We start from the raw sequence: 23,621 nt of genomic DNA, 5'->3' as shown, positions 1-23,621 counted from the left end.
GAGATCAACTCTGTTTCAATGAAAAGCACAGGAGCGCATGCCAGGAACAGCACTGGGCAAACCTAAAATGAGAGGTCACCCTGATGAAGCGATAAAACAGGACAATTTATATACCAAACAGCATAAGCAACAAGTAATAAGCAAGGCTAAGCAATTCCACAAACAACAGATCAAGTCTAAGCTTTGCAGTCCTGCCACATACAGTTGTGAACGGTGGTGGGCAATTGAACTGCTCATTGGAGGAGGAAGCGGCTCCACATGCATACCCACTCCCAATAACATGGGAGCTCTCCAATTCAGTGCAAAACACTAGGATGAAGCATTTACAACAATCTTCAGCTACAATGCCAAGTGAAAGATCCATTTCAGCTTCCTCCAGAAGTTCCAAGCATCACAAATGTCATTTTTCAGGGAATTTGATTCATTGTACTTATCAAGAAATGGCTGAAGATATTGGATACTGCAAAGGCTATGGGCATGTAACAACATTCTGGCAATAACATTGAAGACATGTGCTTCACACCCCTCTGTTCTCCAAGCTAAGCTGTTGAAATACAGCCACAACACTGGCATCTACCCAACAATGTAGAAACTTGTCCAGGTATGTCCTGTGCATAAAAAGGAGGACAAATCTAACCCAACTAATTGTTGCCCTTTTGATCATCAGTAAAGTTATAGAAAGTGTCATCAACAGTTTGATCAAGCATTATTTGCTTGGTAATAACCTGAAGCTCACTGAAGCTCAAGAGTATTCTGCAAGGACCATTAAACTCCTGACTTCATTAAAGCCATAGTTCATACATTGACAAATTAGCTCACTTCCAAGGTGTGGTATGAGTGACTGCCCTTGACATTGGAAAATATCATTAGTGACATTAGTGTCACATTAAAAAACCTAGCAAAATTAAAGTCAATGCAAATCAGGAAACAATCTCCCTGGTTGAAGTCATACCTGGTACAAAGGGAAATGTGGGATGTCAGTCATCTCAGTTCTAGGAAATCTCTGCAAGAATTCCTCAGGGTAGTGTCCAGAGTCGAACCATTATCAGCTGCTTCATCAATGACCTTTCTTCCTTTATAAGGTCAGAAGTTAGTTCGTCGATGATTACACAATATTTAGCACCATTTGTGATTCCTCAAATATTGAAGAGGTCCAAATGCAGCAAGACCTGGACAATACCCAGGTTTGGGCCAAAATTGGCAAGTAACATGTGCATCATACAAGTATCAGGAAATGTTCATCTCCACTAAGTAGGAATCTAACTATTACCTCTTGACATTCAATGGCATGTGAAGTCATGGTGGTGTGGTTGTAATGCCATCTGACAAGCAATCCAGAGGATTAGGCATGGGTTCAAATCCCACCATGACAGGTGGTGAAACCAGATTCAGTAAAAGTGTGAAATCTGTGAAATTTATTGCCACAAGAGGCTGTGGAGGCCAAGACAGTGAGTGCATTTAAGACAGAGATAGACAACTTCTTGCTTAGCGAGGGGATCAAGAATTATGGGGAGAAGGCAGGGGAATGGGGGTGGCAGACTTGATGGGCTGAATGGCGTAATTCTGCTCCTATATGTTATGGTCTTATTCCATAAACAGGACTTAATGATGCTTCATGGAACTTGTAATAACCAAACAATACCCGAGAGACAAATGATCAGAAACACATGGAGCAAGAGGAAAAATGATAAAAGATGCACAGAACATTCCATGAAAAAATGTTATGGAAGATTTATTAATATGGATAAAGAATCGATTGAAAAATTAATACCAGCTCTAATTCTCTTGCATTTGTGTCTTCTATCTTCTGGAATGTAGTAAGGCCTGCATTTACCATCGCATTGGACAAAGTAGGACCTGTAAATAGAATAACAATGGGGAATTACATTGTACATCTCATTTAAACTTTAGTAATGTTTTAGATGATAAAATCTATATGATACATTAATAATCAGGGGTACATTTTACAAGACTTTGAAGGGAACAGGAGTGAGTATAAGTGAAGGATAGAATTCACAGAGGTTAATTCCTCTGGACATGTACTCTTATTACAGAACTATGAAATATTTAAAATGTGTGTTGATCTTTACTTGAAGCATCAAAATTGATGGGTTCCAGGTGTTGTCGACATTAAGCCATATTTTTACTGTTGTCAACCAAGGAACTTGTACTTAAAATGCTTCGGGTATGTGAGGCTAAAGGTAAGGGCTGGTGGCGGTTGTGGAATGAAATAATTTGAAATAAGAAATAAGTCCTTGAATAATTTACTGCAGATTTTGAAATGAAATCTTTTTTTGCAATAGGCAAAGCAGCAAGCATTTAGGGAACAGAATGTTCCAATGTGTTGCTACATTTGAATGCTACTGAATAATAAATTTTAGGCAGCTTGATGGAGGTAGTCAGAGGAGAAGATTGCTACCTTCAGGCTGCTAGTCAGTCAGATATTTGGTGCACCAAGAAGAGACTCTATCTCAAAAAGATGGTACTGCAATAGGCTCTGAGTCATTTGGACCCGGAAAATTTGGGAAGCTGGAAAGTGCACCTAAGTATTCTGATTAGGGACCAAGAAAAACCCTGGGATCAGTGGGCATCTTAAAAGAATTAAAAGTGCCATTAATAGTTCAGTGTAACTCAGAGCAAGGATGAAGATACACACAAATTATTTTTGCTTTGTGGAGTTGAGAAACATTGGAACTTTAAGAAATGCGAGGACAGCACCAGTTTGGTGAAGCTAGTTGAAAAAGCTGGAGTTGTGCCAGTGAGTAGGTGCTTGATGTGTAGTACATCTCTGGGGAAGAGGGAGAAACAGCCAGATTCTGAACAGTCTTTGAGGAAGTCCACAATGGATTGGCTTTTGAGGAAGTTCTGAAATTAATTCTTCAACAGTAAAGAATTGGAATTCCTTGCAAAGGTTGTAATGAATAGGTGAGGAATGAATTGGCTCTCCTGTTTTAACCCCCTTGTTAAATGTTAAATTAATTTTATCATATAGCTTAATCACAAGTTAATTAAAATGGAGTCACAAGATTATAATTAAGGAGTCACTTACAAAGTTTTTTGTGAAAGCAAGAAATGTTAATATTTACTAACCTTGAGAAAAATACCACACACATCATCCAACAAATGTAACAGTTGTAAAGTTTAAAAGGGGAGAGAGTGTCTAATACAATAGGAAGATAAAGAATATGCAGATTAAAAAGTTCTTAGAGTCCTCAGGATGATACAGTGGAATCTGAGCCTACGGCTATTTAATTGGTGTCCTGTATGCTCAGCAGCAGTGAAATTTGTAGAATTCTTGACTTCTCAGTGAATGGATATTTTTCCAATTTGAGGATGTGACAAAACACGTTGATGAAGGTAGAGCAGTTGATGTGGTGTACATGGATTTTAGCAAGGCATTTGATAAGGTTCCCTATGGTAGGTTCATTCAGAAAGTAAGGACGCACGGGATGCAGGGAAACCTGTCTGTCTGGATACAGAATTGGCTGGCCCATGAAAGACAGAGGGTTGTGGTAGATGGACAGTATTCAGCTTGGAGCTCGGTGACCAGTGGTGTTCCGCAGGGATCAGTTTTAGGACCTCTGCTCTTAGTGAATTTTATAAATGACTTGGATGAGGAAGTGGAAGGGTGGGTTAGTAAGTTTGCTTATGGCACAAAGGTTGGTGTAGTTGTGGATAATGTGGAGGGCTGTTGTAGGTTGCAACGAGATATTAACAGGATGCAGAACTGGGCTGATAAGTGGTAAGTGGAGTTCAACCCAGAAAAGTGTGAAGACATTCACTTTGGAAGATTGAATTTGAATGCAGAATACAGGGTTAAAGGCAGGATTCTTGGCAGTGTGGAGGAACAGAGGGATCTTCGGGTCCACGTCCATCGATCCCTCAAAGATGCCACCCGAGTTGATAGGGTTATTAAGAAGGCGTATGCTGTGTTGGCTTTCATTAGCAGGGAGATTCAGTTTAAGAGCTGCGACATTATGCTGCATCTCTATAGAGTCCTGGTTGGACCACATTTGAAATATTATGTATAGTTCTGGTTGCCTCATTGTAGGAAAGATGTAGAAGCTTTAGAGAGGGTGCAGAGAAGATTTACCAGGATGTTGCCTGGACTGGAGGGTATATCTTGAGGGATCGAGGGCTTTTCATCTTCGGAGTGAAGAAGGATGAGCAGTGACTTGATAGAGGTATACGAGATGTTGAGAGGCATAGATAGAGTGGATAAGCCAGAGACTTTTTCCCATAGCGGCAATGTCTATCATGAAGGGGCATAATTTTAAGGTAATTGGAGGAAGTTTTAGGGGAGATGTCTTAGGTAGGTTCTTTACATTGAGAGTGGTGAGTGCATGGCATGCACTACCAGCTGTTGTAGTAGAGTTAGATACATTAGGGATATTTAAGTCAGTCTGATCTTAGAGTAGGATGAAAGGCCAGCATCTGGGGCCGAAGGGCCTATACTGTGCTGTAGTGTTCTATGTTCCTCTGTTCTATCAGTCATAATGAGCATCTGTAAACAAAATGTGTATGCCTGGAAGTTCAGGATTGATGGAAGAATAATTACAATCTTACAAACTAAATATTAAGAACTATGAAATGACTGCATTAACATCAAAACTAATGCAACTTGGATTTAATAATGTCTGTCAGGAGAGTAAGTAGCTAAATAATCTGAGGCCTTCGACTAACTTGAATTTCTCCTTGAGAAATTTGTAATCAAATGCTATCACTTATACAAGCCCATATTCTGAAACGTCTGGCCTGCAGAAGAATTGAACTGTTAATTTCTACTCAAGAGGATGTGAAATTGGAATAGTTCCTGGTCTACGCTGGGAAATGTGCCATTTACTGCCTTAAAAGGCGTGAGAGCTCTTGCCAGCTCCAGCAGAGGTAACAGATTACCTTTCCTAAGAGAGATGTGTGTTCCAGTGGAGCCAGAAAATTGAAGAAATTTAAGTTTAAGTTGCCTCCTTTCCAGATTTTTTTTTGATTGTTATATGGAATGGCGTGTGGCCTTTAGCTGGAATTAGTACGTGGGCCTCTAGCCTCTGACTCATTTGTTAATGGACTGAGGCTTAATTATTTACTCTGTTCCGACATTTCTGTGCAGTACCAATAGAATCCTACCATTGTTAGAAGCAAGATCATTCAGCTGAGATATAAACTGACCTCTTATTCCATTGCTACAGGCATTTTTAGCAAATGTACAGAAGTTGAAGGACTTGAGTTTTCCTGATGTCCTGGTAAACATTTCTTCTTAACCATCATCAGGAAATAAATTAACTGACAATTTATCATGATAATGCCACACTGAAATTGTGTGTCCGTTTGCCTATGTCACTAAAGAGGTTATAATTTACATTAATGTGAAATGCTTTAAATGTCTCAAGAATATCAAAGACAATTGTAGAAAAAAAACTATTCATAAGTGTATGATGAGACATTGTGGATGGGGCAAAATCTTATTTGAAAAATAATCTGCTGCAACAGGGGTTCTGAGCAAGGATGCTGCTGTACTGTGGTTGAAGCAAAATAAAAAATTGTGTAGAAACAGAAAGAGTCTCATCGATCATTGTTCGGGCCCAGCCCAAATGTTTAAAAGTTCCTTGGCATCCACATCTTTTAACTTCTCTAACAAAATCCTGAGATATCGGCAGGTACCTTGCGAAGTGAAGAAATGTAGTTATAACTTTTGTATTGTCCTTCAGGGTGAAGGAGTTCAGAATTATTAGTTGCGCTATTGGAGTTAGTGAATAATGGAAGTAAACACTGAATGCTTTAAGTCTGACAAGCTACGTCCTTTGTGCCTTGTAAAAGGTGGACAGGGTCTTTGGTTAGGTGGTGAGTTACTTGTTGCACAATTCCCAGCCTCTGACCTTCTCTTATAGCCACAGAATCTATATACTGCTCCAGTTTGGTTTCTGATCAGTGGTAACTACCAGGATGTTAATAACTAGGGATTCTGTGATGTCATATCATTGAATGTCATGGGGAGATGGTTACATTCTCTGTGGTTGGTTATGGTCATTGATTGGCAATGTGTGGCACAAATGGTGGTTACCAATTATCAGATCATGCTGAATGTTGTCAAGTCTTGCTATATGGACATGGAGAATTTCAGTATCTGAGTAACTGTGAATGGAATGGAATATTGTGCAATTAACAATGAAAACCTCCACTTCCGACCTTATGTTGGTGGGAAGATCACTGATGAAACAGCTGAAGTTGGTTGGGCCTACAATACCACAAACGCAGGGCTGGACATAACTCCCAGTAAAGAATCTTCTAGATTCCATTAACCTGAATATTGCTAGGAATCCTTGATGCCATATTTGCTCTTTGTTATAAAATAAATCATTCTCACTCTCTCACTTCAGCTTGATGTTTGCTCATGTTTGGACAAAACAAGGCAGTAATGAGGTCGAGAGCACAGTGACTCTGGCAGATCCCAAATGAGCATCGGTGAATAGGCTATTACTATGGGAGCGCACTACATAGGTCTCTCAATAACACTTTTCATCACTTGACCAATGATCAAGAACAGACTAATGGAAAGCAATAATGAGTTGGATAAATTTTTGTTCTGCATTTTTGCTGAGGAGTTTTCTACATTGTCAAGTAAATATCAGTATTGTAGCGATATTGGAACAGTTCTGCTATGGTGTGGCTAATTCTCAACATAAATCTTTAATATTATGTTAGGATATTCTCAAAGTTTACATCCTTATTAGTATCCAGTGTCCAGTGTTTCTTGATGTCTCATGAAATAAATCCAACTGGCTAAAAACTGGCATCTTTGATTTCTCATTGAAGATAGGTGCAATTGCTTCAGCTTTGATTCTTATATCGATGTTCTGGGATCCCTCATCATTGAGAATGGGATATATTGGAGTCTCCTCTGCCTGTCAATTGTTTAATATTCACCATTTTCCAAATTGGTATGGCAGGACCGTGGAGCTTAGGTCTGGTCCTTTGGTTTTGGGATCACTTAGCTCTTTTTATTGCACATGCTTCTGCTTTTTGGCATGGAAAGAATTCTGTGTTGAAACTTCACCTGGTGCTACTCCTGGCATGCTTTACTGCTTCTTCATTAAACCCCTTGGTCTGATGGCAATGATAGAGTGAGGGGTATGCTCGGTGGTAAGGTTACAGAGTTGGCTGGATGGGTGGTTTGCTAAGCAGTGTGTGGCTAACAGCATACGTTCAATTCCTATCACTGGCTGAGGTTACCATAAAGGATTGTCCTTCTCAACTTGAGAGAACACCCCATGGTCTTTGTTTCTTTTGACATTTTTTCCAGCTGTTTTGTACAACTGAATGGTTTCCAAGGTTGTTTCAGGGAGCAGTTAAGTGTTAACTGCATTACTGTGGGTCTGGACAACATTGTTGTTAGCCAACTAGATGGGCATTTATGACAATTTATGATAATTTCATTGTCAAGATTACTGGGTCTAGTTGTCAATTACAAATTTAAAGAATTTTTAACTTATTAATTATTTGCATTTAAATTCCACTAACTGTAATGGTAAGATTCAAACCTATGAGACCAGTCTTTAGCCTATATATATGGATTTCCAGTCCAGGGATATCTTATTTTTATTTGTTCACAGGATGTTGGTGTTGCTGGCATTTAATTGTTCATCCCTCATTAATTACCACCATGCCATTGTCTCCCCCTATGAAATACATACTATAAATCATCAAAAGAAGAATATCAAATAGCCATCCTAAAAAGAGTTGAAGTACTGATACTCTTACCAATCTTCTCAAGTTGTCTGGAGACATATGTAGAGTTCTCCCAAAGTTTAGCCCTAAAACATTTGGCTAAGATCACTGCATTCAATAGTGCCATAAAGTTCTGTTTTTCTTGTTGCATAAGCAATTCCGAAAGGCCTATTGATTAAATATTACAGAAGATTGAATTAGAAGACAAAGTTCCCTTCTGATAAACTTAAAATCCTATCAACCATAATACTGTCAGTTGCAAGAATGCAGAAAAGAAATTTATTTTTCATTTTGAATATCTAATTTTTACTTACACTGGACAGTCGTTTAGAGCTAGTAAATGAACTTATTCAATGAAGAAAAATGACCTAGTTTAAAAGATTGCTATTTAAAAGTCATCTAGGAGAAAGTAAGGGCTGCACATACTGGAGATCAGAGCTTAAAAATGTGCTGCTGGAAAGGGCTTATGCCCGAAACGTCGATTCTTCTATTCCTTTGATGCTGCCTGACCTGCTGTGCTTTTCCAGCAATACATTTTTAAGTATTTAAAAGTCATCACTAACTTGTACATTTTCATTATATTTTGTATAACATCAGTTTTACTAATTACTTTTTCTGCTTAATGATATGAAATTCCAATATTTTTGTGTTTAATCTCTATTCATTCAGCTAGTAGGAGAAATGCCATGTAGTGCTGAAAGTAATATTTCATTTTTACATACATTTCGTAACTCTCACACCACACTTAAAAATCTTGGCTATGTCTTGAGTCAATGTAAATTCTTGAACTGGAATGCATCCTAGTTGGGCTTGAATTAGGCTGTAAAAGAGGAAGCATATTCTATACACAGTAGAAATAAAAAAATGGCATTTTAAAAGGATAAAAGTATAATAGTCAAACAATAACAATGTACACCATGCGCTCTAAAGAAGTCACTGAACTCAAATTCAGTTTCTTTTTCTGTAAATATTGCAAGACCTGCAGAGATTTTTTTATTCACTCACAAGATGTGGGCTTCTCTGGCTAGGCCAGCATTTACTGCCCAACAATAGTTGCCCAGTTAAGTGTCAACCACATTGCTGTGGGTCTGGAGTCACATGTAGGCCAGACCAGGTTGACAGATTTCCTTCCATAAAGGACATTCGTGAACCAGATGGGATTTTCTGAAAATCATCAATGGTTTCATGGTCATCATTCAAATTCAATCAAATTCGGCTGTATCAAATTCAAATTCCATTGTCTGCCATGGTGGGATTCGAAGCCGGGTCCCCAGACCATTAGCTGAGGCTCTGGATTAATAGTCCATCAATAATACAGATATTTCCCAAAACGTGATGGTTGCGTTCTTGTGCAACCCCACATTATAGAAAAATCTCACTTTAGAAACAGTGTTGACAATGTGATTGCATTACAGCCAACACATGTTTTAAAAGTTCACGCTATAGAAACAGTGTCCCCAATTCGTCAATCGGATTACAGCAAATTCGCATTAACAGAACACGTGTTATAGCAGGACGAACTGTACCAGGAGGGCATTGCCTTCACAGTGGCAGTGTCGACATCTGAGTCTGGAGTCTAAAGCATGGCAGGAGCTGGGCCAGAAAGACTTTGATGGTCAGTGGAGGAGAAGCTGACAAATTTGTTGGCGGTCAGCTACAAGGTAGGTGGCGAGCACGAATTATGGTTGGTGAAAAAGCGGCTGGCAAGCCCAGACGTCATTCACTGGCAAAGTGGATGGCGACCCTGGATGGTGATAGGTGGTGAGGCTGTTTGCAAACCGGGATGTTGTTTGCGGGTGATGCAGATGGCACGCCTGAATGACATTCGGTGGATAGACTCAGCCCAGTGCTGGGGAGAGCGAGCCCTCATGAAGAAAGCCCAGCGTGGACCGATTGCAGACACATGGCTTTAGAAGGATCGTATTGTTGAACTTTTAATAGTTTTCTATATTTTTCTATTTCATACTGAGAAGGATTGCAATATTGAACTTTTAACTTATTTCTTTCCTTTTTCTACTTTGTACTGAAAATTTTGTAGCTGAGATGGTGCTGGAAATGGTGACTTTGTACACTTTTCACTGTACTCCTATACTTGCGTACTTGAATATATGTGACAATAATCTAATTTTAATTTGTTTACATTTCGTTTTTCCACCCATTTATTTTTATTCCATATCTTTAGCATTTGCAGCATTCTGTTTTCACTAGAATACGTTGCTGACTGAATGGGAGATTTTAATAATTTATTCAGTAAGTATATGGTTCTTGAATTTACAGATTCCTGCTGGCCCCAACTGCTGCCATGCTTTGGACTTCGATGCATTTGCCGCAAAGCCTTGTGGTATTATTGCTAGACTATTAATCCAGAAAGTCAGCTAATGTTCTGGGGACCAAGGTTCAAATCCCACCATGGCAGGTGGTGGAATTTCTATTTAATAAAGATGAATTGAATTTGATAGAAACCACTGTTGATTGTGATTATGTGCAGCCTTGACTTATTTCATTTATAAAGCCAGTATTATTTATAAAGCCAGTATCATTTATAAAACCAACTTAAAAGTGTTTTTGTAATTTTGTATGAATAATCCACTATTGGTTCCTCATTGAAAGAATATTTCAAGTCTCATCAAGTATAATATCAACATTATAGATTTTGTTTAAACCAATTAATCATTAGGTTAATGAACGTTTTATTTCTTTCATACTTTTGTAACTAGGTAAAGAAATTTGATGCTTTTGTTGTTTCGTGAGAATTTAAGTGTCTTTCCCACTGCTCATTTCTAAGTCAAAGTTACATCATTAATCACCCAATATCGAATTGCAAAGAATTGAGGTACACACCCCTTTAGAACTAAACCAGACTATGAGTAAAGGCGAGATGTCTCTTGATGTTCTTGGTGGAAAAATTATAGGAACAATTATTCATGGGCTGCCTGCATTGACTCTTATGCCTTTGCATTGACTCTTATGCTTGGCTCATAGGAGTGAAGCTCTGGAAGCACAGTGGACTGTTTTGTTTTTGAAATGCAAAGAATCAAAAATTAAAGTTCCATCAAAGAACAAATAAATACAGATTTATTACACATTTTGATTTGGTACACCATTACAAGGATAAATCATTAACAGATAAATTTATAGGGTTGATCCTTGTTTGAGTACTTTCAATGAGATTGCTTCATTAAGAAATTAGCCTTATTATATACCTGGTAATGAATAAAATTATTGAATTTGGCAGGAATTCAACAAAAAAATACAAAAATCAGATCTGGCATTTCAAAGAATGGTGTTGCAATGAGAAATGCTGACAATGTCAGAAATTGCATACATAAAGTGCTGAAAATACAAAGCAAAAATTGAGAATTGATATTTAGATAAGGTACATCCAAAGGGCCATAAAGTGGGCTAAAACATGTGGTCACCATTTCTTGTTGGGGATGGGACAGTGCAGGACAAAGGAGTCAATGTAATAGGGGATAGAATAGGGTGGGGTATGCTGACAGTGGAAACAAATCAATTACAAAAAAGGATATTGTCTCAGAGCAGACATGGCTGGGAATTTATTTGAGGGTTAGTAGGACTTTCAGCTAGTGGAAAAAAAACTCACTTGGATTTTGGACCCATGAGCATTTTGAAAATATTTCTTTTCAGGTATTTTTTCATGATAAGGATTGTAGTTAAGAGATCAGAAATCTAAGTTTTGGATATATGGTTAGCTTTCGTTGCAACTAATCGCCTCCCTGTTCTGCAGATGCATAAGAAGCTACAGTTGTGGTGCATACAGCTTCCAGTGATATTGTAGCTCAATAAGCTGCCTTGTATCTGGTTAGATCAAGCCACTGGCTGTCACATCCAGATTTCAGTCTGCCACGGAAGATGGGAAACTAAATTGACAGTTCACCAAGAAATTGCCATGAATTAAATCCACCATAATATATCCTCTGACTGCCTATAAGCATTGACACAAGTTGCCAGTTTGTTCCAAATCTTATGTTGTCAACTGACAACTTTAAACTGAAAGCCTAAACTGGTCATTTTTAAGACTGTAGATATGGCAATTTTGAATTCAAGTAAGTGATTTAATAGATTGTGAACATTTATATCTAAACAATATGATTAAAGTTGCTCATAAAGTAAACATAATTTTAGGCTGTCTTACCAATTTACTTTCATTTCATTTGTTTTTACCTTTCCTTCTAAAGGGAACCTGTTATAATTGAATCAGAGGAAATGTTAGTAAAACCATGGGACAGCTTTTTATAATTATAAAAATGTCAATTGACCATGGGGAGACATGACTACAGACTATTATAGAAAGCTAGAATGGTTTCAGCACAGAAGGAGGACATTCAGTTCAGCATGCAGCAGAAATTTAGGTGATCCTACTCCCTCATCATTTTCTCGTAGCCCTGTTCATCTTCTCTCATTTGGGTATTCGTCCAATTGCCTTTCAAACACCATGGCTGAATTACTTGCTTCACATTCTCATGCAGTGCATTCCAGATGCCAATAATTGAATGCATATATTGCCATTGCCTCTTTTGCCAATTACCTTGAGTTGGTGTCCTCTAGTGCTCAACTCATCTGTCAACAAATATAGTTTCTCCCCATATATTTTGCAGAAATTATTTGTGATTTTGAACACCCTCAAACAGATCTCCTCAAATCTTCTATTCACTGAGGAGAACAACCAATGTATCCAAATGACTGGACCTTCATCTCTGAATACATTCCTAAAGGCTTTGCTGCACACACTCAAAAACTTTCCTATCCTTTCTAAAGTGTTGCATCTAAAATTGGATAATATCTCAGTTGAGGCCAAATTAGTTGTTTCATAAGGTTCAGCATAGCACAAGGTACCAGAAGAATGGGGACTTTCAAACATCACGCTATTGTTCAAACAAGGTTTTAAGATTAAAACCCATAAATACAGACATCAGTTTAACTTTAGCAATGGGGAAGCTTCTTGGAACTATCATTTCCGATAGAAGTCATATGTAAAAGATGGTTTGCTTAATTAGAATCAGCATGGATTTCTAACAGAAATTGTGCTTAACTAACTTCCTGGAGTTTTTTGAAGAGGTAACAGAAATGTCAATGAGAGCAATATTTACAAGGATTGTAAAAAGGCATTTGATACCCGTCCACATCTGGGAAAAGTGCGACCTCTTCAAAAGGGACTGTCTTCACCCAAACAGTGATGGGGACCAATATTTTGTGGGTGGTTTTGCTAGCTCTATTGGGTGGACTTTAAACTAGCTTGGCAGGGGAATGGGAGTCAAAAAGCTTGGCACTGAAAAAGCACAGCAGGTCAAGCAGCACCCGAGGAGCAGGAGAATTGATGTTTCGGGCATAAGCCTGTTATTAGAATAGGAACCCAAGGAGAGGCTCTGAGTTAGCTAGAGTGGATGAGGGCATAAGGAAAAATATAATCAAGGTGGTAAATAAAAAGCAAGCAGCAGCTGAGCAGTGTAGCACTAAGGTGAGTGGAAACCAGGTACTGACAGAAAAAGTGAGAATGTTTGAAAACAAAGCTTCTTCTGGTGGGGATGCTAAGATTCAAAAAGCAATTATGTATACTAGCATGACTACTTTACCTGAATGCTCACAGCATTCAAAACAATTGGTTGATTGCAGCAGTGAAAGGGTTGGCTTTTGAGGAGTGATTGAGTACACTGGGACTATACTCATTGGAATTTAGAAGAATGGAGTGGGATCTTAGAGACACACATAACATTTTGAAGGAAATAAATAAGATAGATGCAGGGAGGTTATTCCCACTGGCAGGTGAAACTAGAACCAGGGGGCATATTCTCAAAATAAGAGGGGGTCGATTTAGAACTGAATTGAGGAGGAACTTCTCCACCCAAGGGATTCTGAAACTATGGACTTCCCTGCCCAATGAAATAGTTGAGGCTACCTCATTGAATATATTTAAAGCAAAAGTAGATAGATTTTTGAACAGTAAGGGGATTAAGGGTTATGGTGAGCAGATGGGTAAGTGGAGCTGAGTCCACAAAAAGATCAGCCATAATCTTATTAAATAGTATAGCAGGCTCAACAGATCACAGGACTTACTTCTCCTCTGGTTTCTTATATTCTAATGTTCACACAACAGACATGCAAGAAAACTTTACATCATGGAAGCAATGTGGATACAAAATTGAATGAGCAGTGGAACAGGAGGTAATGGTTAATAAATGTTTTTTTTAGGCTGAAGGAAGGTTTGTTGGGGAGTTCACAGGGTTGGTACTGGAATTCCAGAATTATGACCTAGTTTGAGTGAAGGAACGACGATATATTTCCAAGTCAGGATGGTGAGTGGTTTGGAAAGGAACTTGCAGATGGTGGTGTTCCCATGTATCTACTGCCTTTGACTTTCTGGATGGATATGGTCATGGGTTTGCAAGGTATTATGAATTTCTGCAGTGCAAGTTGTAGGTAATACACATTGCTGCTGCTGAACATCGGTGATGGATGGAGAGGATGCTTGTGGTGTGCTGCCAATCAAGTGATTTATTTTGTCCTGAATGGTGCCAATTTTTAAAAAACATTGTTGGAGCTACACTCAGCAATAATCTGCTCAGTGATGCTCAGTTTGCGTTCTGCCAGGGCCAGTCAGCTCCTAACCTCATTACTGCCTTGGTTCAACCATGGACAAAAGAGCTGAATTCCAGAGGTGAGGTGAAATTGACAGCCCTTGACATCAAGGTTGCATTCAACTGAGTGTGGCATCAAGAATCCCAAGCAAACTTGGAATCAATAGAGATTGGGGCTAAATCTCTATTGGTTGCAATCTACCTAGCGCATAGGAAGATGGTTGAGGTTGTTGGAGGTCAGTCACCACAGTTCCAGAATGTCTCTGCAGGGGTTCATTAAGGTCATGTCCTAACCATCTTCAGCTACTCCATCAATGATCTTTCCTCCATCATAAAGTCTGAAATGGAGATGTTTGCCAATGACAGCACCATTTGCAACTCCACAGATACTGAAGTTGTCCGTGATCAATTGTAACAAGATATGGACAATATCAAGGCTTGGGCTGACAAGTGGCAAATAACATTTGTACCATATGTACCAAACAATGACCATTTCCAATCAGAGACAATGTAATCACTACCCCTTGAAATTCAATGGTGTTACCATCACTGGACATTGAAATTCCCCACCCAGAGAATTCCCACCCACATTTGCACTCTTGCAATCATCAGTGCTTCCTCCAAGTATCATTCAACATGGAGGAGTACTGATTCATTAGCCGAGGGTGAAAGATACATGGTAATCAGCAGGAGGTTTGCTTGCCAATATTTAACACTGAAGCCATGAGACTTCATTGAGTCCAGAGTCAATGCTGAGGACTTCCCGGGCAACTTCCTCCTGACTGTATAACACTGTGCTGCCACCTCTGCTGGGTCTGTCCTGCAGTGAGACAGGTCATATCCAGGGATGTGATGGCCGTGTCTGGGTCATTTCATTGTCTGTCAGACATGATTCTGTGAGTATGACTATATCAGGCTGTTGCTTGACTAGTCCATGAGACAGGGAGAAAGTGAGGACTGCAGATGCTAAAGATCAGAGTCGAAAAGTGTGGCGCTAGGAAAAGCACAGCAGGTCAGACAGCATCCAAGGAGCAGGAGAGTTGACCTTTCAGGCATAAGCCCTTGATGAAGATGCTCCTGCTCCTTGGATGCAGCCTGACCTGCCGTGCTTTTCCAGAGCCACGCTTTTTGACTAGTCTATGAGACAGCTCTCGCAATTTTGGCACTATCTCCCAGATGTTAGCAAGGGGAACCTTCAGGGTCGACAGGACTGTTTCTTACATTGTCTTTTCTAGTGCCTAAGTTGCTGCCAGCTGATTGTCCAGTTCCATGTCTTTGTTGAGACTTCATAAGCAATTGATACAACTGAGTGACCTGCGAGGCCATTTCAGAGGCCAATTAAGAATCAACCACTTTGCTGCAGCTCTGGAGGCACATTTAGGTAGATTTCCCTCCCTGAAGGACATTATAGAGTATTACAGCATGGGAAGAGATCATTTACTCCAACTTGTCGATGCTGACTATGTTTCCCAAACTAAACTAGTCCCTTTTACCTGCATTTATTCCATATCCCTTTAAACCTGTTCTAATCATGTACCTATCCAAACATCTTTTAAAGGTTTTAATTCTATCTGCATCTACCACTTTCTCGGTGATTCATTCCAAGTGCAAACCACTGTGTGAAAACGTTGCTACTCAGTCTCTTTTAAATCTTTCCCCCACTCACCTTAAAATTATGCCCTCTTGTTTTGAACTCTCCAACCCTCATGAAAAGACCTTTGCTATTCACCTTATCTACGTCCTTCATGATGTTATAAACTTCTGTAAGGCACCCTTCAATTTCTTACACTCCAGTGAACAAAAGTCCCAGCTTATCCAGTCTCTTCCTCAAACCCTCCAGTCCCGGTAATACTCTTGTAAATCTTTTCTGCACCCTGTCCAGTTTAATAATATGCTTCCTATAGCAAGGCAACCAGAACTGTACACAAGACTCCACAAGTGGCCTCACTGATGTCCTGTACAGCTGCAACATGACGTCCCAACTCCTATATTCAAAGCACTGATCAATATAGGCAAGCATACCAAATGCCCTCTTCACCACTCTGTCTACCTGTAATTCCATTTTCAAGGAATTATGTACCTGCACCCCGAGATCTCTCTGTTCTACAACACTTCCCAGGGCCCTACCATTAGCTGTGTAAGTCCTGTCTTTGTTTGTCTTCCCAAAATGCAACACATCGCATTTATCTAAATTAAACTCCACTGCCACTCCTCAGCCCAACTGATCAAGATCCCTTTGTATTTTTAAATAACCTTCCTCACTGTCTACTATACCACCAATTTTGGTGTCATCCACAAACTTACTAACCATGCTTCCTATATTCTCATCCAAATTGTTTAGATAAATGACAAACAATAGTGGACTCAGCGCTGATCCTTGCAGAACACTGCTGGTCACAGACCTCCAGTATGAAAAACAACTGTCCACTACCACCCTCTGTCTCCTACTGCCAAACCAATTTTGTATCCACTTGACAAGCTCTACTGTGCAGAATCTTGTCAAAGATCTCACTAAAGTCTGTGTAGACAATGTCTACTGCTCGGCCCTCATCTATCTTCTTGGTCATATCCACAAAAAAAGTCAATCAAATTTGAGAGACACGATTTCCCATGCACAAAGCCATGCTGATGATCCCTAATTGATCCTTGTCTTTCCAAATTCATATAGATCCTGTCTCTCAGAATCCCCACCAACAACTTACCCACCACTGACATCAGACTCACCGGTCTATAGTCCCTAGGACTCTCCTTGCTCCTTCTTTCCTAAATAAAGGTACATTCACCACCTTCTAGTCTTCCAGCATCCAACCCATGGCTCTAGATGATATACATATCTCTGCTAGGGACCCTGCAATTGCTTCCCCAGCATCCCACAATGTCCAACAATACACTTGATTAGATCCTGAAGATTTATCTATCTTTATGCTTTTTTAAGAGCTTTGGCACCTCCTCTTCTGTTTTGCAGACAGTTTAAAATACATCAATATTTATTTCCCCAAGTTCTCTTTCTCTATGTCTTTCTCCAGTTTTTTTTTTGTAACTCTCCCATGTCTTATGGTTCCATACGTAGAAAACCTCATTGAAATCTAAGGGGCTCTATTCTCTCTATAGTTGCTCTGCTGCCCTTAATATACTTGTTGAATCCCTTTGGATTATCCTTAACCTTATCTGCACAGACTATCTCATATACCTCATGAGGGCGGCACGGTGGCACAGTGGTTAGCACTGTTGCCTCACAGCGCCAGAGACCCGGGTTCAATTCCCGACTCAGGCGACTGACTGTGTGGAGTTTGCACATTCTCCCCGTGTCTGCGTGGGTTTCCTCCGGGTGCTCCGGTTTCCTTCCACAGTCCAAAGATGTGCAGGTCAGGTGAATTGGCCATGCTAAATTGCCCGTAGTGTTAGGTAAGGGGTAAATGTAGGAGTATAGGTGGTTTGCGCTTTGGCGGGGCAGTGTGGACTTGTTGGGCCGAAGGGCCTGTTTCCACACTGTAAAGTAATCTAATACCCTTTATATCCCATGATTTTTCTCTTAAGAATGCTCCTACTTCCCTTTATACTCTTCAAGAGATTCACTTGTTCCCAGTTGTCTACACCTAACATATGCCTCCTTCTTTTTCTTGATCAGAGTTTCAATATTTCCATTCATCCATTGTTCTCCTCTCCTACCAGCCTTATCTTTCACTCAAAAAGGAATATACTGCCTCTGATCTCTCAATACCTCACTTATGAAAGTCTCCCACTTGCCTGTTGTCATTAGTGTGCTTGATGGATTTTTCTAGATTAGAGTGGTGCTGGAAAAGCACAGCAGGTCAGGCAGCATCCAAGGAGTAAGAAAATCGACGTTTCGGGCAAAAGCCCTTCATCAGGACTGAAGCGTTCAGTCCTTCACACCTTCAGTCCTGATGAAGGGCTTTTGCCCGAAATGTCAATTTTCCTGCTCCTCGGATGTTGCCTGACCTACTGTGCTTTTCCAGCACCACTCTAATCTCAACTTTGATTTCCAGCATCTGCAGTCCTCACTTTTACCTAGTTGGATTTTTCTGACAATCGACAATGGTTTCATGGTCAGAAGTAGATTCTTAATTCCAGACGTTTTTTGTTGAATTTAAATTTCACCACATTAGCTGATTTTCTGGATTAACAATCTAGCAAATATACCATGAAGCCATTGTCTCCCACCTGCATCCACAAGCATCCATTCCCTCCACCAGTGATGCTCAGTAGCAGTAGTGTGTACAGTACTATATATAAGATACACTGCAGAAATTCACCAATGATCCTTCGACAGCATTTTCTAAGTCCATGATCATTTCCATTTAGAAGGCCAAGGGCAATAGATACGTGGGAACACCAATACCTGCACATCCCAACAAGCCACTCACAATCCTGACTTGGGAATATATCACATTCTTCACTTTCACTGGGTTAAAATCATGGAATTCCCTTCCTAAGGGTATTGTCGGTGAACTGACAGCACATGGATTGCAGTTCAAGAAGGCAGCTCACCGCCATCTTCTCAAGGGCAAGTCAGTACAGACAATAAATGCTGACCAGCCAGAAATGCCCACATCCCATGAATGAAAAATAAATGGCAATGGTCCTGGTACTTATCCGTGGGGAAACCCAATGTACTATCTTGCTCTAGTCTGAAAAACAGCTATTTACCACCACTTACCATTTCCCTTCACTCAGCCAACATCATCAATCCTGTTCTCTCATCAGAAAATGAAATCAAACTTTAAAAAGTGAAAAATCTATGATTACATTCTGGAAAGTGGATTTTAAAAGGCTTGCTCAGTCAGCCAAAGTATCAAGTTCTTAAGATCTGCATCCTGTATTCACTCTTTTGATGTTGGATACACACTGCACATAATTTTGGTTATGGAATAGCTTAAGTCATTCTGCATGCCCATCTAAAATAGACAATAACTCTCAAAAACTTTTTCCAGAGCCATTTCCAAAACAGATTTGATAATATTGTAATTATAGTTGAGAAGTAATTGATATGATATAAAAGCTGTGGACATTTGTCTAAGGCTTGCAAAAATGAAACGAATGAATCTTAAAGGAATTTCTGGATATTATTTCAAAAAGCAAAGTTTACTTATTGACACATGGTGCTTGGGAGGTAGGGCCTTCCTCACAACTCTGCTTTAACACTGCAGGCTGCCACCAGATACTGCTTGTCCCACCTTCTAATAATTCCTAACCCCACCAGGGTCTTCTGCTGCCTTTGCACTGCGCTGCTTCACCTGCTTTAATTGATGCATTGTCTCCTCGGGAAGAAATGCCATCTGTAGAACATTGATCATATCCTTATAATGCAGGAGTACTGCTGCTGTATGGTTATGTTTAACATCAGTTTTGGTAAAGCAGATTGTATACCTGCTAGGTTCAAACCTGACACTGGGAGGAACGAATTTCTCGGCTCTAGTGAAACAAAATGTAGTACATTGTGACAATTGCAGGGTCAGTGTCAGTGAAAGATTACTAATTGAGTTGAATGGTGGAGCAGAGTTGTTGAACTGAATTGGCCTACTCTGTTCCCACATCTTATGATTTTGTAGCACTTTTGTCAAGATGTCACTTTCACCAGATCACAAGACACTTACTTTTTTTTTCCCATTTCCCCTTTCAACACTATGTTGCATAATTTTGCATTTGAAATCTTAGAAATAAAGTTCAAAAACTTGACTACTTTCTAAACGGTGAGAAAATTCGTAAAACCAAAGCACAGAGGGATCTGGGAGTGCTAGTTAAGGATTCTCTAAAGGTAAACATGCAGGTTGAGTCCGTGATTAAGAAAACGAATGCAATGTTGTCAATTATCTCAAGAGGGTTGGAATATAAGAGCACTGTTGTGCTACTGAGACTTTATAAAGCTCTGGTTAGGCCCCATTTGGAGTACTGTGTCCAGTTTTGGTCCCCACACCTCAGGAAGGACATACTGGCATTGGACCGTGTCCAGCGGAGATTCATGCGGATGATCCCTGGAATGGTAGGTCTAACATATGAGGAACGGCTGAGGATCCTGGGATTGTATTCATTGGAGTTTGGAAGATTAAGGGGAGATCTAATAGAAGCTTACAAGATAATACATGGCTTGGAAAGGGTGGATGCTAGGAAATTGTTTCCGTTAGGCGAGGAGACTAGTACCCGTGGACACAGCCTTAGAATTAGAGGGGGTAAATTCAGGACAGAAATGCGGAGACATTTCTTCAGCCAGAGAGTGGTGGGTCTGTGGAATTCATTGCCACAGAGTGCAGTGGAGGCTGGGACGCTAAATGTCTTCAAGGCAGAAATTGATAAATTCTTGATGTCACAAGGAATTAAGGGCTACGGGGAGAATGCGGGTAAGTGGAGTTGAAATGCCCATCAGCCATGATTGAATGGCGGAGTGGACTCGATGGGCCGAATGGCCTTACTTCCTCTCCTATGTCTTATGGTCTTATGAACAAAAACTGTACTGTTTGGTGGTTTTTTTGACCATTGCATATGCAACGGGATGAAGGGTCTTTTTCTGTGCAGTAGATCTCTATGACTTTAAAACACCATTTAATAAAGTAGTCAGAAACTGAGTACAATGAATTCCATATTGCATAAAATATGAAACCTAACCTCATTCTATATAAAACAGACTGCAATTGATTATTTTTTTTTGTCTTTCAAAGGTCAGCCATATATCAAAGCAGTGAACGAGACTCCAAACTTTCCAATATGTGTCAGATTAGTTTTTAGGAGTTTGTAATAAATACCAAATGGCATGTTCTCAAAACTTGTAAAATCTCAATTAAATTGTTTTTTCAAACTCCATCTGGATATTCCTCTGCAAGCCAGCATGGGTATCAGGAACGTTTTTATTCCAGATTTAACAACATTGCAAAAATCAACTGCTGCGATGATGGTCCACATTCACTTCACCTGCCAAGACCTTAACTTTCGATGAAAAATCATCCTTGCCTAATCAGAAAATAGTTCAACATAAGGTGGCCACCATTCTCTCTCCATGGATGCTGCCTGACCCACTGTGATCTCCAGCATTTGTTGGTTTCAATTCAGTTTGTTAAGTCTTGTTGGTCCTTTTGAGGAGCAATCTGGTTATTCCAACTCTTTTCTCATGTCCCTGCAATTATTTTCCTTTGAATACTTATCTAATTTCATTTTGAAGAATATCAGGCAGTGCATTATAAATGTATATTGTTTAGGATATTTTTTCCTCAAATCATCTGATTCTTCTGCTGTTCATCTTGGATTGTGCCCTCTAGTTATTAAGCTGTCAGCCATTGGAAATAATTTCTCTCAATAACTCTAATTTAATCCTTCATGATGTTAAACACCACTATCATGTCTCTTTCAAGCAAAGAAAGCTAAGAGAACAACTTCAGCTTCTCCACCCGACTTATGTAACTAATTTGTCATCTTTCAAGCAATCTACCATCTATCCAAATGACTTGGTGAGGAAAATAAATGTGCTCTGGCCAAGATTGCAGATGACTCAAAAATAGGTGGGGAGGACAAGTGGTGAGGATGACACAAAAGGCGTATACTGAATAGACTGTCTTTTTATTATCCTCTATTTTTAATGGTGGACTAAAACGAGGTAATAGCTTTTAAAACCAATTATTGCTGAAGGATTGCTGCATGCTTTTAAAAGTAAATAACCTGTCAGTCATTGTAAATACTGTTCACACAGCTGCTGTTTGTGTAGTTGTATAGTTTGTGAAATAACTCCTCAGAGGTGTGCATCCCATCACCAAGTCACCCTCTATTTATATGTGGAGAGTCTTCAACACTGATCCCTCAAGCCAGCTCCCAGAAAGAACAGATGTCTGACAGTCCTGTTCTTTTTGTCTTTCTTTTTATTTTCTTTTTCTTTTTCTTTCCTTTATTAACTCCCACTCTACCGCCTAACTGCGGTAGTGCTTATTTTTTCCCCAGCACCCATGTTGTGTGTGTGCAGGTGTGAGACACAGTGAGAGACACAAGGTGTACGAATCTTTATTCAATTTTCACCACCAGGAAGAAAGGAAACACCCGAGTGGCCAGTGACAAACACTGCCCTTCACAAAAGGCAGTGCTGTGTGATCAAAACAGTGAAGGGGAGGGCAGGGATTAAATCAAAATAGAGTTGGAGGGGGAAATAATGCACTCCACTCCCTGCGGCGCCCACCTCTCCCTGAACAACTCCAGGATGTTGATGGAAACCGTGTGCTCCTTCTCCAAGGACACCCGGGCTCTAACGTAACCGCGGAAGAGAGGCAGGAAGTCGGCCCTAACAACCCCCTCCACAGCCCGCTGCCTCGACCTGTTGATGGCCAGTTTGGCCAGGCCCAGGAGCAGACCCACGAGGAGGTCTTCAGACCTGCCCTCCCTCCTCCGTATCGGGTACCCGAAGATCAGGAGCGTGGGACTGAAGTGCAACCAAAAGCAGAGGAGGAGGTTTTTAAGAAAATAAAAAAGGGAGTGCAAACGCCCACACCCAATATACACATGGTCCACGGACTCCACAGCGCACAGAACAAGAAGTCCTGTTCTTATCTGTCAGCCAGGGCACCCTGATTGGACGAGATTAACAGCCAAATCAGGAAACTCATTTTCTATGAGGTCCATTTGGCTGATCTCATTACAATCATTACAGCTTGCAGACAAATTGTAGCTGAAAGGTTGTCTACAAATGGAGCTTTGGTTGGTAATGAGTACAAAAAATAAAGAAAATTACAGCACAGTAATAGGCCCTTCAGCCCTCCAAGTCTGCGCTAATCCAGATCCTCTATCTAAACCTGTCATCTATTTCCCAAGGATCTGTATTCCTCTGCTCCCTGCCCATTCTGTATCCGTCTAGATACATCTTAAATGACGCTATCATGCCCACTTCTACAACCTCTGCTGGCAACGTGTTCCAGGCATCCACCACCCTCTGCATAAAGAACTTTTCAGGCATATCTCCTTTCAACTTTTCCCCTCTCACCTTGAACTTGTGACCTGTAATAATTGAGTCCTCCACTCTGGGAAAAAGCTTCTTGATATCCACCTTCAGAAATGAGATAACAAGAATCCAGAGAAAGTATATTCCCGTCAGGGTGAAAGGGAAGGCTGGTAGGTATAGGGAATGCTGGATGACTTAAGAAATTGAGGGCTTGGTTCAGAAAAAGAAGGAAGCATATGTCAGGTATAGACAAGATAGATCGAGTGAATCCTTAGAAGAGTATAAAGGAAGTAGGAGTATACTTAAGAGGGAAATCAGGAGGGCAAAACGGGGACATGAGATAGCTTTGGCAAATAGAATTAAGGAGAATCCAAAGG

The 23,621-nt window shown here is 40.1% G+C and overlaps 1 protein-coding gene across 1 annotated transcript in view; it reads right to left on the bottom strand.

Moving 5' to 3' along the window:
• Positions 1–23,621, bottom strand: part of hfm1 (helicase for meiosis 1) — a 201,026-nt gene that overhangs the window by 34,321 nt on the left and 143,084 nt on the right. The window contains exons 23-26 of the mRNA XM_043698772.1: positions 11,876–11,923; positions 8,442–8,539; positions 7,753–7,887; positions 1,772–1,857 (exon numbers count right to left, since the gene is read on the bottom strand). Coding sequence (XP_043554707.1) covers positions 1,772–1,857; positions 7,753–7,887; positions 8,442–8,539; positions 11,876–11,923 — 367 coding nt within the window. The remainder of the gene's footprint in view (positions 1–1,771; positions 1,858–7,752; positions 7,888–8,441; positions 8,540–11,875; positions 11,924–23,621) is intronic.

Source organism: Chiloscyllium plagiosum, chromosome 11 (assembly GCF_004010195.1).
Source record: "Chiloscyllium plagiosum isolate BGI_BamShark_2017 chromosome 11, ASM401019v2, whole genome shotgun sequence".
NCBI lineage: Eukaryota > Metazoa > Chordata > Chondrichthyes > Orectolobiformes > Hemiscylliidae > Chiloscyllium > Chiloscyllium plagiosum.
Note: the sequence above shows the minus strand (reverse complement) of the source record. Positions and strands in the feature narration are given on the sequence as shown.